This window comes from Mustela nigripes, chromosome 13, assembly GCF_022355385.1.
Source record: "Mustela nigripes isolate SB6536 chromosome 13, MUSNIG.SB6536, whole genome shotgun sequence".
Lineage (NCBI taxonomy): Eukaryota > Metazoa > Chordata > Mammalia > Carnivora > Mustelidae > Mustela > Mustela nigripes.
The window spans coordinates 66,651,373-66,665,837 of NC_081569.1; the positions used below are offsets into that span (position 1 = coordinate 66,651,373).

At 38.7% G+C, this 14,465-nt stretch overlaps 1 protein-coding gene across 1 annotated transcript in view; it reads right to left on the reverse strand.

Moving 5' to 3' along the window:
- FBN1 (fibrillin 1) overlaps positions 1-14,465 on the reverse strand; it is a 232,288-nt gene that overhangs the window by 93,620 nt on the left and 124,203 nt on the right. Inside the window, exons 10-14 of the mRNA XM_059372774.1 lie at positions 10,340-10,519; positions 9,517-9,657; positions 7,700-7,819; positions 4,703-4,828; positions 2,509-2,631 (exon numbers count right to left, since the gene is read on the reverse strand). Of these exons, the coding sequence (XP_059228757.1) occupies positions 2,509-2,631; positions 4,703-4,828; positions 7,700-7,819; positions 9,517-9,657; positions 10,340-10,519 (690 nt within the window). The remainder of the gene's footprint in view (positions 1-2,508; positions 2,632-4,702; positions 4,829-7,699; positions 7,820-9,516; positions 9,658-10,339; positions 10,520-14,465) is intronic.

Below are 14,465 nucleotides of genomic sequence, written 5' to 3' on the forward strand. Positions count from 1 at the left end.
TGTGATCTCTGTCAAATAAATAAATAAAATCTTTAAAAAAATTAATATGGAGCGGGCGCCTGGGTGGCTCAGTGGGTTAAGCCGCTTCCTTCAGCTCAGGTCGTGATCTCAGGGTTCTGGGATCGAGTCCCGCATCGGGCTCTCTGCTCAGCAGGGAGCCTGCTTCCTCCTCTCTCTCTGCCTGCCTCTTTGCCTACTTGTGATCTCTCTCTGTCAAATAAATAAATAAAATCTTTAAAAAAAAATTAATATGGAGAAATAGAAATGGTACCAAAATTGTGTTTTGGAAAACGTAGAACACTTAGAAGCAAGTTTTTACTTTATTTTATTTTATTTTAAGCAAGTCATTTTATAACAACTCCTTTTATAATAAATAACTAGTATATGTAACTATTTCTTTTTTTCTGACCTTAAGAAGGCAAATTGAAATTGAAACACCTCTTGGTTTTACTTAGCTTGTGTTACTTGGCACAAGATCTATTCAGATGGTCCAAGATTCCATGTACAGATTATATTTTAAAACAGCAGTTATATTTAAATACATGAACTCACATTGGTTCAGTAATTCAGGTCATCTTTCTGTTCAACTTGAGATCTCAGTAAAACAGTGACAACTATAGCCTGGAAAGGGACACACAGGCTTTTTAACGGGGACAGAGATACAACATAGATCTAGAGGGCATGATTCAATGTGAGTAGTCAGGGAGGTCACGCTGGTCATCAGATTAGTTAACTGTAGGGATTAAATTCGCTTTGAACAGTCACATCTTTGTGGTCTCAGAACTAAGTACTCAGAGCTCAGAGAAAATCTTAACCAATGATGTCAAGAGAAAAGCTGCAGAAAAGAAAAAATTCAGCACACAAGAAATTTTTTTCTTTATTCTTAGTCTAATGTGTGTATTCCATCTTTTTTACCCGTTGTGAAGAGTTACAAAACCTAGTTTCATCTATGAGGTCATAATGTCATCTGAGATAATTACATTAGTATTATCTATTGGTCATACTCAATGCTGAGATGGTGTGACCTAGGTCACCAGCAGCCTATAGGCACTGAAAGTAATCCCGGCATGCCCTGTGGATAGGCAAGGGGAGAATGTGTTCTTGCAAAAGGTCTGTGCACAAAGGGGCTTTCACACTTCCTTCTGTTATTTTGTTTGGAAGCCTAATTCCAAATATTCCGGCAATCATTCCCTTCCCCTTTCTTTTTACTTGGGTAGCACTTAATCTGCACAATTTGGCACTTTGTTGTATTCTGTTTTACGTTGTAGAATATTTCTTGTGTTAATCTTGTCTTCCAAACAATAAGCTCCTCCCAGCACAGGGCTCAAAAGTACAGAAACTTATTTCTTAGTTAAACTTTTAAAAATTCAAATGTTTTCTCTTGCTATGAAGACAGATTTGCACAATATTAAGAGCCACTGATGTGAAGGTCATGGAGAATGTAGGTAAACAACCAAGGGATAGAAGCTCTTTTAAGCCTAGAGAAAAATGCATGCCTTGCCAACGACTTAATACAAGGCTTTCTTCCATGGTACCTTTACCGAAACTGTCTACCACGGGCACCTGGGGAAGAGGTATCATAGGACTTTATTCTGTTTTCTTAATCCTGAATAGTTTAACACTCTGCCCTTCCCCATCTGAAATGATGAGCACAAGGATTTAAGTGCAGTATTTTAGCAGATTTCCTGGACCTGTTTTAGAAACAAAGTTCCTTGAGAAGTATGGTTTCAACTTAAGTCTTGGACCCAAGGGCAATAATCTCTCATCCCTGACTACATAAGGCAAGAGACACAAGCACAAATTTAACTCAGTAACTCTTCTTGGAACTCCAATTTTCAACAGCACAAATAAATATCTTCATATTTTTTTCAATACTCGAAGCAGAACAATTATTTCAAAAGCTACCAAGCTAAACAATGGCTCTTAATTAATTTCTTCTGCTTAATTCTATTTCCCCTCATGCTATGTGACTCGATAATGCCTAAATAAATTGTCTACGAAAAACTTTCTCTATCTTAAGATATCTGGAGGAAATTATGGGGAAGAGATCACGGCAATAAGCATCTAGACTATTTTGTCCAGGTGGAGATGTAAGAGGTAGCAAACAACAGCCATCAAAAGACCTACCTACCATTATTCCCCAAATATAAGGAAGAGGAAGAATTCAGCTTCTTTAAAAGAAGAAGATGTTCTTTAAAACATCTTTAAAAAGATGCTCACGTGTTGGTGGACCAACTGTTAATTTAGCTTCTCATTCATTTGCTACATAGTCTTTCAGGCTCCTTTAGAAGAGGTCAAACACCCTTTCTGAAGTCAGAACAGCCTCTTGAGCATAAGCCACAGCTCTCTGGATCGCTGGACTTAAGAAGGAGGTCCAGTTGGGTTTCCTAAACCAAACTAGGAGGACTTTAAATGCAGAGAATCAATAGGGAAAAGTGGTATCTCTAAGAAATATAGAGTGGAAAAAAAGCAGGGGAAGAATATGGCTTCAAGTTTTATAGCACAAACCTTTGCAGTAACGCCCATCTGATGCCAGCTGAAATCCAGGTTTGCAAATACATTTAAAACTGCCATCTTCATTGATACACATTCCATTAAGGCACATGTTCCTTATGCTGCATTCGTCCATATCTGAAAAATACAAAAAGATATGCTCTCTTATGACCAGAAGAGTAAGCTCACAGGGGAATCCAACCTAAATGAATATAATCCTTTTTCTTCACATTTCTTCTTCTTATTCTTTTTTTTTTTAATAGTCTAAGGCTAATTGTCTTCCAAATTATAGCATTTAAGGAGAAGAAGGGCCATATAAAATATGTATTCTTAAGTTCTCCATTTTTTACATGTACACACAAACTATGGCTAAATTTATTTTATGACATACTGTATATATGCTGCATGTATACATATATTCACACATATGTGTGTGTGTAAAGATATGAAATTCATAGATAATCATATATACACATTTTGCATGTGCTCACATGTTTGTGTGTATGAAATTTGTCTCAGTGGAAGCTACCAGGGCTAGTTTTTAAAAACAGCAGTGTACAAAGTGACAAGTGTGTTAACAGCCAGATGGTTATATCTGCTTCACCGATATTACTTCCAATGCACTGTAAAATAAAATAAAAAATCAAAACTAAGAAAGATGGAACTTAAAATGTACTTGGGCCATGTCCTAATTCTTTATAAAGTAGAAACCAGAAGACAGTTTGCAGTTTGAAGCATTTTTTTTTAAAGATTTTATTTATTTATTTGACAGACATGGATCACAAGTAGGCAGAGAGAGAGAGAGAGAGAGGAAAGCAGGCTCCCTGCTGAGCAGAGAGCCCAACGCAAGGCTGGATCCCAGGACCCTGAGATCATGACCTGAGCCGAAGGCAGAGGCTTTAACCCACTGAGCCACCCAGGCGCCCAGTTTGAAGCATTTTAAATAGGGGTAGGAAAAACTGTATTTTTAAAATGCAAGACTTGGCTATGGAGTATAGCCCTGTTAGCTAACCTTTAAGATTCCCCGATCATAGGGTTATTTCTTTAAATTCATCAATACGTTATTTTATTTGATACTAAGAGCTCTCTTGGAGGTATTTGTTCTTCTAGACATGGTGTGTTTTCACTTACAGGCTTTAGTCAGACCAATGTAATTTATGATTTTTTTTCCTTTTTTTAAACAGTATTCTATCCCAACCGAGAATTCTGGCATTAAGTCTTTGAATTGAATCACTGATAATATTCTGCCAAAAATGTTTCTAAGAAAAATTTTGAAATTCTTTTAACGTATGAATAGATTCTTGGGATCTTTCCCAAAGACGTTGGGAAAGACGATAAGAAGCATTCTTCATTTTTTGCTAAAGGTCTAAGAAGTGGAAACTCATCAATAATGGTCATATTTTCAATTCAGGGAAAAAAAGACAAAATGTTTGAAACAGCCCAATTCAAAATGAGGTGATTAATTCAAGAGGCAAGACGGCTGCTTCTCAATTGTCAATGTCTCAAACAAATTTTACATGGTCAGGTACTCAGCAATGTTTTCTCACTAGACAGACACTTCAAACAGAAGGACTATAAATGTAAAAAAATTATATGCCACATGTCACCTATAGTTCAGTTAAAAATTTGAAAAAGAAATACAGGAGATTAGGCGTGTCCCATTTAAAAAACAAAACCACATACAAATTCTAATGGTATAAAATTAGGAGGTAGTGATCTATGTTTATAGAAGTTTCATCATCACCTGAGATCTTTAAAGGACAAGCTCTCCTCATATATCTGAAATGTGATTTGACTCACAGAAATATAAAGTTGTGAAAATTGTTGCAAAGTATGCTTGTCTCCCCTGTAATAATATGTGAAATATATTTGTTACTTTGACCTTTCACTGAATGTTTGACTTAGTTTTATGAAAGACTTCTTTTTTTAAGGACTTTATTTATTTATTTATTTGTCAGAGAGAGAGAGAGAGAGCGAGCACAAACAGAGGGACTGGCAGGCAGAGGGAGAAGCAGACTCCCTGATAAGCAAGGAGCTCGATGGGACTCGATCCCAGGATCCTGGGATCCCGGCCTGAGCCAAAGGCAGAGACTCAACTAAACAAGCCACCCAGGCTTCCCTTGTTAAAAAGTTCTGGTATTGAAACCATGATGGAAGACGGAGATGAATATTATCCTCCTGCCCTGACTGCCATCTTACTCTCACTTACCTTCACAGTTCTTCCCGTCTCGTGTCACGTGAAAGCCCGCGTTACACACACAGTGGAAACTGCCATCTGTGTTGATGCAACGTCCATTATTGCAGATACGGCCATTCTGTAAACATTCGTCGATGTCTACAATCAAAGTTAAAACAGAAGAAATAGCTTTACTTGGTGGGTTTACAATTATTTTATTCCTCCCTCCTTTCATCTCTAAACCATTGACGGTAGTCTCAGGGCTTAATCACTAAATATTCTTCAACATAAACATGATACCCAATAATGTGAGATTTTAGATGACTAACTAGAGTTTGCAAGACATAAAAAAAATGCCAATATAAGAGCACTTGATCTAACTCTAATTTCTAATAAGACCCCTTAAATCTCAATTGTATACACAAAACAGATTCCTCTTCATTTTCCTTCCTGATTTAATGAGCCAGTATATATCATTATTTATATTAAACTTTGGCTGGCATCTTTCAACACATGCTCAAAAAGGCAGATCTCATAGCTACATCAGAACAATAAAACAAAAATCCTATTAAAAATTTTTAATTCCATCTGAAAACCAGCAATCCCATGAAATGTTTACCTTCCTTATGGCAGTTCTGGTCCCAGTACAGTTTTATTGTTTATATAGCCTTAGTTTCTTTTATAACTTCATAAGTAGTCTATCTACCAAGTAAAATATGGGGGCATTTTGCCTTCTTTCTGTTGTGTTTAATATTATGCCAAAGTAAACAACAGAGCTTGCTATGGAAGTGTTAAAAAAGGACAATCACTCAAATAACCGGTATCTGATCCCTCATTTAAAGATCAGTGATTAACTCAAACTGGACCACATGGTACCCTGGATTACATGTTCAGCTAGATACCTGGATGAACACCAAAGAGGATGAGTACACGCTGCCTCATCTACATAGCACAGAATCTTTGCCAGAGCCTATTCCCCAGAAGACAGAGACCAGGGAACCACGTAGCCATGCCTGGGGGCAGAGCTATCTATGCAGAGCTGAGGCCACATGAGCCTGAGTGCAAGCACCCAAAACATCCTCTGGATGACAAGAATGTGCACTCATGGCACATTGGTTACTCTGTCTACCCTGTGTCTGCACGGTGTCTTGTGGTTGACCCTCAGACGCACTTTCTTTCTGGGCAGATCCAGCAGTGGTTTCCACACAAGTCATTGGACTAGCTGAGGCAGTCTGGGCTTTTCTTCTGTCTGATCTTTGTGCCAACAACCTACGCTCTTTTTCTCTCTCATTTATTTCTTAATCCTTGCAAAAATCTGACTTGCTCCACACTTCAAAAAATAGTAAAAGCCACATACTCTTGAGCAGAATTTTTTTCTTTAGGATTCTATAACCTTTTGAGGCCCAAGCATAAAATAAACAATATAAAGAGTTGAGCATTTTCTCTCCTCACTAATTTCAGAGCCCCATCTGTCTGCCCGCGTGGCCTCACAAGATCAACTGGAAGTCTGCCATTCAAAGTTCTCTACCGTGTTTCTCTCTGCATCTTCTGTCCCCCTCTCTTCAGCCTATCATGTACTTCTCCTCAGCAAAGTACACAGTCTTTCTGTTTTGTGGCCACTTTCATCTTCCCCAAAATATGAATATGTCATCAACTCCTTATATTGGAGATAAGCTTAGCATTAGCTCTTAAAGACGATCATATTTGAGGCTTTTAGGTAATCCTTGGTCTCCAATAAATTAAGTCTCCGAGTGATAACACCACCACTCATCTATACTGGCTGGCCCTCGCCCCTGCTGAGTATTCAATAATCTTTTCTATTTGCTTATTTATAGTGCAGAATTCTAGACATTGGTGTCCTTTTATTCTCTACTACTTCAAAATGCCTAATACAGCATACATGCTAATTATCGTAAACAATAGTTACAATATTAACCATGTTCTAAACTCAATGAAACATTCAAACTATATTTATATTCAGTAAGTAGGCCATTAATAGAAATATTAGCTAGTTGACATACTGCTCAACACTGCCATTTATAGGTAATGTACTAAAATATACCAATGGCAAAAAAATCTCTAAGCCAGAACCACATTCAAAGCCTCTGCAACCAGTCACTAAAAAAGTAAAAACCGTATGTCTTCGACTCACATGAAGAACTTTTACTTAAAAAAAAAAAAAAAAGGCAAATAAAATTAACTCCTGTCAATAGCTGACAATTTTTTTTTTTAAGTGATACAAACCTTTTGACCTTCTTGTATTTAATTTCAACACAAAATTCTCTTGCTTTTATCTGGCTTTACTGAATCAGGGAAATACCTCATTTCGTGCCAAACTTATGGAGACATAGGTATTTTAGCTCCCCGAGGGTTGAAAGTACATCTTACTTATTTCTGTCCCAGAAACTTAGTATATCAGTCATCTGATAAAAAGCATATAGGATGGTGTAATAAATACTAAACCCAAAGAGAAAATTTTGTGAGCAAATTTTAGAGTGATGCTTCTCAAACTTCAGTATGCTTATGGATTCCTGGGAGGATCTTGCTCAAATACTGAGTGTGATTTAGTGGGTCTGGGGTTGGATCTGAGATTCTGCATTTCCCATCAGCTCCCAGGCGATGTTGCTGTGACCACCATGACTCCTTCTTTCCCCTACAGACCTTTCCATTAAGAAATCAACTCAATGCAATGTCACCTGAAACTTTCCTCAGTTTCTGTGTCAACAAGGGATAACCTCATTCTCTAGCTCTCAGATTAAAAATTAAGAGCAAGAGTGATGAGGCAAAAAGTAGTAAAAATAAGATATTCCCATAAGAACAGGAGCATCTTTTAAAATGATTTGCATGTCTGCTGGATTTTATGACACTGTTCTTCGAAGTGACAATATCTGAAATTAAGTGCAAAAAGCAACAAGGGCCTATCAGCCTCTCCTGGCAAAGGTTATTCAAACTCTAAAAATTCCTTCAAAGCAAACTTCTTCCTCAGCATGTATGTCCCCTTGCTTGGCATTTCCCGAGCTAGGACCATACCTCGGCATTCTGTCCGGGTGAGCGTGCTCTGGTAGCCGGGGCGGCACTGGCAGGTGTACGAGCCCTGGTTATTAATACACTCTCCACCAGCACAAGGGTTTTTCTCACACTCATCCACATCTGCAAAATACAGTATATTCTAGTAAGAAGTTAGACAGCAATAACTTATAACTTAAAGAGCATTTTATTGGTCTCCTTTACACGTTAAAACACTTTCCTCATAAGAAATAAATAGCACAAAAATAAATAAATAAATAAATATATAAATAGCACAATGAAAAGGATCTTTTGTCTTTCTGCTATAATGTACCATGTCCCCAGCCACTTGAAAACAGGTTGAGCGCTTAAAGTGTCTTATTTTCCTGTGTTATTTTTCAGAGAAAAATACAAACATGTAGCAACTCCACACTCCAAGCTGATAAACATTTTCTCTGCCTTGAGTCTGGCCTAAGGGACTCAAACAGACGAACATTTCAGAAGTGGCTTCTAAGTAGAATTTCGAGTATCTCTCGGAGCTCTCTGTTTCAATAAAAAGGAGGCCTAACTTTATCTAAGCATCCGCAGCTGCGTTCCACTAAGAACATCAGAACAAGATGCGAAACAGTCGTCACTTCAAGAGCCATTCTCACCTACTACAGAGTCCGCTCCTCAAGCCTCATCCCCAGACGGGCTCCTGTAGGTCGTACACTTGTCTAGAACTATCGGTCTATTTAACAGCAAACTGGTTTATATTCCCCTATTTGTAAAGATGAGAAAACTAAGGCATTGGGAAGATAGTCCACCTAGCCAGACTCACATGTTCCTTGCCACAGGTGCACTCTCCCACCGTGAGCTAGATGTCCCCTTCCAGCCACTCCGGATGACCTCTCTGGACCGAATGACTCTCTCACTCAGTGTGTGCTAGAAGGGGATTCATATCACCAGGAAACTACACAGGGTGAGAAACTAAGAGCTACTTATTTCTGCCTGATTCATAATTATTTTTTAAAAAGTTAGATGGCAACTGGGTGTTCTTTTCCAATTAACGAATGAATTAGCCTTGTGTTACATTTTCTCCTTTTAACTTAAACGACTTGTCAACAGCTCTAAGTTTCTCTCCTCAGTTTTTAATGATTACAGACGGTGAATTATCCACTTAAATTAGGAAGATGTGCAAAATTTCATAATTTGGGGAGAGTTTTAATGTTGTATTTTAATGGTCAGACTTCTGATAAGATGACATACGTTGAAGTTAACCAGCAATGACTTGAATGTATTTATGATGAAAGTTCAAAGTCACTACAGATGGTAGAATGGTATCTGTCTCCAAATATAGTCACCTCCTAATTCCCAAGACCTCTGAATATGCTATGTGGCAAAGGAGAATCAAGGTTGTTAATCAGCAGACCTTGAGGTGAGGAGTGTCTCTTGGGTTATTCAGATGGCCCCTATTTAACCACAAAGGTCCTTCAAAGTGGAAGAGGGAATTGGAAGAGAGAACCAAAGAATTACAGACAGATTTGAAGATGCTATGCTGCTGGCTTTGAAGATGGAGGGGGGGACCATTAGCCAAGGAATACAGACAGCCTCTAGAAGCTGGAAAAGGCAAAGAAATGGATTCTCTGTGAGAGCCTGCAAAAGGAACACAGCCCTGCTGACACCTTGATGTTAGCCCAGTTAGACCTATGTTGGGTTTCTTACCCACCGAACTATAGATTTGTGCAGTTTTAAGCCACTAGGTTTGAGCTGATTTATTACAGCTGCAACAGAAAACTCATCTAGTCATGGGAGGGAATTGCCCTGGCTGCTCAGGCTGACCTAACTATAGCGCCACATACCAATGCACTCCCCGCGGAGGTCCAGCTGGAATCCTTTGTTGCATTCACACCGGTAGCTCCCAGGAGTTGGAATGCAGCGTCCATTTTGACAGAGATAGCGAAACAACTGGCAGTAATCAGTGACATTGACCGGCAGCACCCCTGAAGGAATAACATTAAATCTCATTAAAATCATGGGCAAGATGCTTAATCATAAAGGCCCAATCTTTGGACAAAGGTCATCTGGGGAGAGTAAAGTCTATGTCCGTGCCCATTTCCAGAGATCCCCTGCAGCCAGGTCCTGCACCATCACCATAGTTTGCCTCCCCCGCCTCTGTTCTGCTCTACTCTTAAGCCTCCAGTTTGAGTAAACGACAAAGGCAATGAGTTCTTGGTAATTACTTGCAAAACTGCTTTGCATTATAGAAAGCTCAATGTATAATTTTATACCTCCTCTATGACTTCATCCTGTGAATCAGATTTAAATCTCTCCCCTAGCTCTCCCACAGTTGTCAATAACCACAGGCCATTCATCAGGAGAATATGAAAGCCTATATACAATACTATGTAACCCACTATGGTGAGTGCTGTGAAGTGTGTAAACTGGGCGATTCACAGACCTGTACCCCGGGACTAATAATACATTATATGTTAATAAAAAAGTAAAAAAAAAAAACAAAAACAAAAAAAAAACAATACCATGCAACCCAAGCAGTTAATCTGAGAATTAATATACTCATTTAATGACTAATGCAGTGTAAATAAGAACAAAAAAGTTAACTGTTAAGTTAACTGTTATTTAAGTTATTAAAAAAATTAATAACCAGGACTTTTCAATCCTTACTTGGTGGTTCCCGAGATGGGTATGGATAATCCACTGGTGGTCGAGGGACTGGAACTGGAGGTCCAGGAGGAAAGCCAGGAGGAACAGGGTGAACTGGAGGAATGGGACCAAGGGGTGGGGGAGGATATCCTGGTCTCTCAGGAATTACCAAAGGGACGGAGCACAGCTTGTTGAAATCCTCTGGAAAAACACGACACAACAGAATACAAAAGCTGAGTTGCAGCACAAGTCATACACCTGTGGAAGTCACCCTTACATTTCAAAGAAACTTTGAATAAAACCAATCATCAGACTACAAAGATCAGTTGGAGAAAAGAGAAAAAGCCAACGGACTTCATTCCCATCCTAACAGTTATAGTAGCAACCATACTAAAATAGTAATCCAAACCAAAACCAAACTCCCCAGGGTATGTATCACATACCTCTCCCAAAATTTAGGAAGTCTTTACCTATGTCATAATTTACCTCAAGGAAGAATCAAATGCCACTTTCTCAACTCAGTTCCAATTTTGGATCCTACAGAGCTCTAAAGAGCACACTAAAAAGCCTGGATTTTTCTTCCTTTCTTTTTTTTTCTTTTTGACAGAGAGAGAGAGATCAAAATTAGGCAGAGAGGCAGGCAGAGGAAGAGGGGAAGCAGACTCCCCGCTGAGCAGAGAGCCCCATGTGGGGCTGGATCCCAGGACCCTGGGACCATGACCTGAGCCGAAGGCAGAGGCTTTAACCCACTGATTCACCCAGGCACCCCAAAAGCCTGGATTTCTTTTAAGCCACTGGAAGTCTTCAGCAGACTAACGTGGGATGTAATCAACCAAACATTTTCAGAAGATCAGTCTTGCTGACACATGGAGAATGTGCTGGAGGGAGGCAAGGCTATTACAGAACACCAAGGGCAAGAAAGCTTTGGCTGACAGGGGAGGCAGCGATGGAACTGGGCAGGAGTGGATAAATTTAAAGCATACTTTAGAGATAAGTGTGTAGTGCTTCATGAAGGAGTAAATATCAGAACAGAGGGAACAGGAAATCAAGAATGACATAGTCTTCTGGTTTAGCAACTGGGTAGATGTTGGTGACATTTACCAAATGGGAAAAATGGCAGTGAGAGCAGGTTTGGTGGGCAGAAGCCAAATTCCATGTTGAATATATGTATTTTGAGATAGCAAATATCCAAGCAGATTTGTCCCATAGTAGCTGTGTGAGTTTGAAGCCTAGCGGAGAAGTGGGGGCTGGATAGAAGTCTCCGATTGATCAGTAGGTGGGTGGCATGTAAAGCCAAGGGGATGAAGGAGCTCACCTGGGAAGGTGTGGAAAGTGAAGAGAAGAGTGTACAGAGACAGAGTCCTAAGGAATACCTATTTGTAAAAAGACAACCAAGTGTTGGAGAAGCAGCACCATGGGGCAGAAGAATACCAGGGCTGGTGAGTATGTTGTTAATGGGGCACAATAGTTCCCTGCACTTGTACACCTGAGTTAATCAAGGATTTCCCTCGGACAGCACATATAGGCTAATTCCTATTTTTCATGTCGGGTCTTTATTTGGATAAATCATCTTTAGATTTGGGACACATTTTTTCCCTAAGCTTCCAAAAAGATGCTTTAAGACAGTATCCAGGTTTCCAGGGATGTATTTACTTACCTACTACTAGTACATTTTCATGTTTCTTACAGATGGCCACATCTTGTTTTAGCTCCTTCTATATGTAAACTAATCATGTGATTTTTAAAATTTCCTTTTCTCCTTCTTATCAGAATATCAGTAATTTTGTTATCACTGCCACACAGTGATTTTCCCATAGATACTTTCTATATTAGTTTTATCCATTAATAGACATTAGGCTAATATTACTCTTTCCTTGTGCACTAAGTCTGACTTATTCTAAGGCACCGTAATATATCTTAAATGGAAATACATTCATATTCAACCTCATGGGGAAAATCTGCCAATTTACATGTGGCTAAATATACCTAGCTACCATGTACCTTGTTTTTACTTGTTGGTCCATTACTAAACTTTCTCCAATCATATTTGGCATTTCCCACTCGGGTTAACATTATGTATTCAGAGAACTCCATTACTGAGTTTTAATAATTATTTATCATTAATTTTAACCCACAGAGATTCTGTAGCACTTGACTGCATCTGGAAAAGATTTACATATTGTTTATGCTTCCTCAAATCAGGATGCTACAATCCCTCTTATGAAACCCCAGTGATCCTTCTTATAGAATTATCACCTGGATGTCCCATATGTATCATTTCCTGGCTACTTGCTTTCCACCAAATTTCTACCACAAAGACCCAAGTCTTTGAAGTCAACGATTCTATCTAACTCACGACTAATTCCCACTCTGAGCCTAGCCCTGCAAATTGTACATAAGAGGAATTCATTAACTATGGGCTGGATTTAACTGGATAACAATTATACTAAGGGACTCATTTTGCTTCCAAGCACCAATTCAGCCTTTCTTTTTCTTTAGTATTTGAGGATTTGTATAAAATAAGTTGAATTGCTTATCAGGATTTCTGATAATTAGGTGAGTATATGACTTCAAGCATGCTGTTCAATTCATCTTCACCTCCTTGGGAAAGTGTATCAGAGTGGGTCCTATACTCTTTTCTACTCTCTTCAGCTTCATAACTTTCCCATAAGCCCTTTGCATTCAGGATCAGCAAACTGCGGCTAGTTTTGTTCAACTGATGTCCATATTTCCTATTTCCATTTAACCCACAGATAATGCTGATGTACTTTACATGGTGAAATGCTGACTACTCTAAAATAATCCTTCATCTCTATACATATATATTTATTATATTATATATATTATAGTATACATATAGTATACATATTATAATATATATTACATATAATCACTTTTCATAAGAGCCCAAATAATCCTTCATATATATATATATATTTATTATATATAATCCTATATTATAATTATATATTACATAGATTATACATATATTATATACGTATATATAATCACTCTCCATAAGGTAAGAGCCTAGAGCTCTATAGCACTGCCTTGAGAACATCTGAGCAAACAAAAACATCCACTTACCAATTAGCTTCTCTCTGTCAGTCTGCCTTGCCTTGGGCCTATCTTAGATTGTGGGTATTTCAGTGGAGAAATTGTGGAGATTGTGGGTATTTCACAGAGCGAACAGGGTATTTCATGGAGTTAGCAACTCCGTACAGAGCCACACAGGGAAACAGGGCCTTCCCCTCCAAGCCTTCCAAAGCAGGTCTTCAGGAACCTCAACCTGCCTTCCTTCTATCCTCTATTCAAGGCAAGGCCTCAGCACAGAAAGGAGTCTGCATCAATGTTGCGGATTCCTAAATTAACTATGTATTTCAAAAGCCATTCTCCTGGTATGCAAGCCCCATGTCTTAGTGTGATGTCAAGTACTTCTTAACTGTGACCTACTAAATGGTCCCCCTAGTGCACTAAGGATGATGGGTTATATTTTTAGGCCATAGGCAGTAAGAAAATCGGACAAAATATATGACTTGTTATATGTTAAAATGTATTGAAAGATTTTTATTGCTTCTTTAATCCACACATAATTCTCAGCAATAAACAGAAATTTTATAGTAACATGTGCGAGCAGGTGTAGAGCCCAGGACAATGGGAAATTCACATTCTGCAAATAACACTGTGCAGTAGTAGTCCATTAACTCTGTGTTTATTCTACCTCACCTTGATTCGCTCTGCTACAGTTCTCTGAGCCAAACCCCTTGTTCAGGAATCAGATTAAGAACGAGTATAACCCCAGTTTTCACTTAGAACTGGTGGGAAAGATGTCACTTAATAAATTGTTCACTCCACCTGAATGCCTTCTATGGACCAGATTTTGCTAACTACTGTGGAAGTACTAAGAAAGCATAAAGGAATACGGAACTATAAGAATGAACAAGACCTCCTAATGAGATTTATCAACCAGTAATAGAGTAAGACATGAACACACACTGGCACATGGCAGAGTGTGGATTTATGCCAAAGCAACAGTAAACACCTGGAACCCTGAGACAGAAGGCAACACTTCCAGCCGTGGTTATCTCGGGACATCCAGGAATTAGTTGCATCAGGAATCATGTTAGGATCCTTACCGAACAAAAGG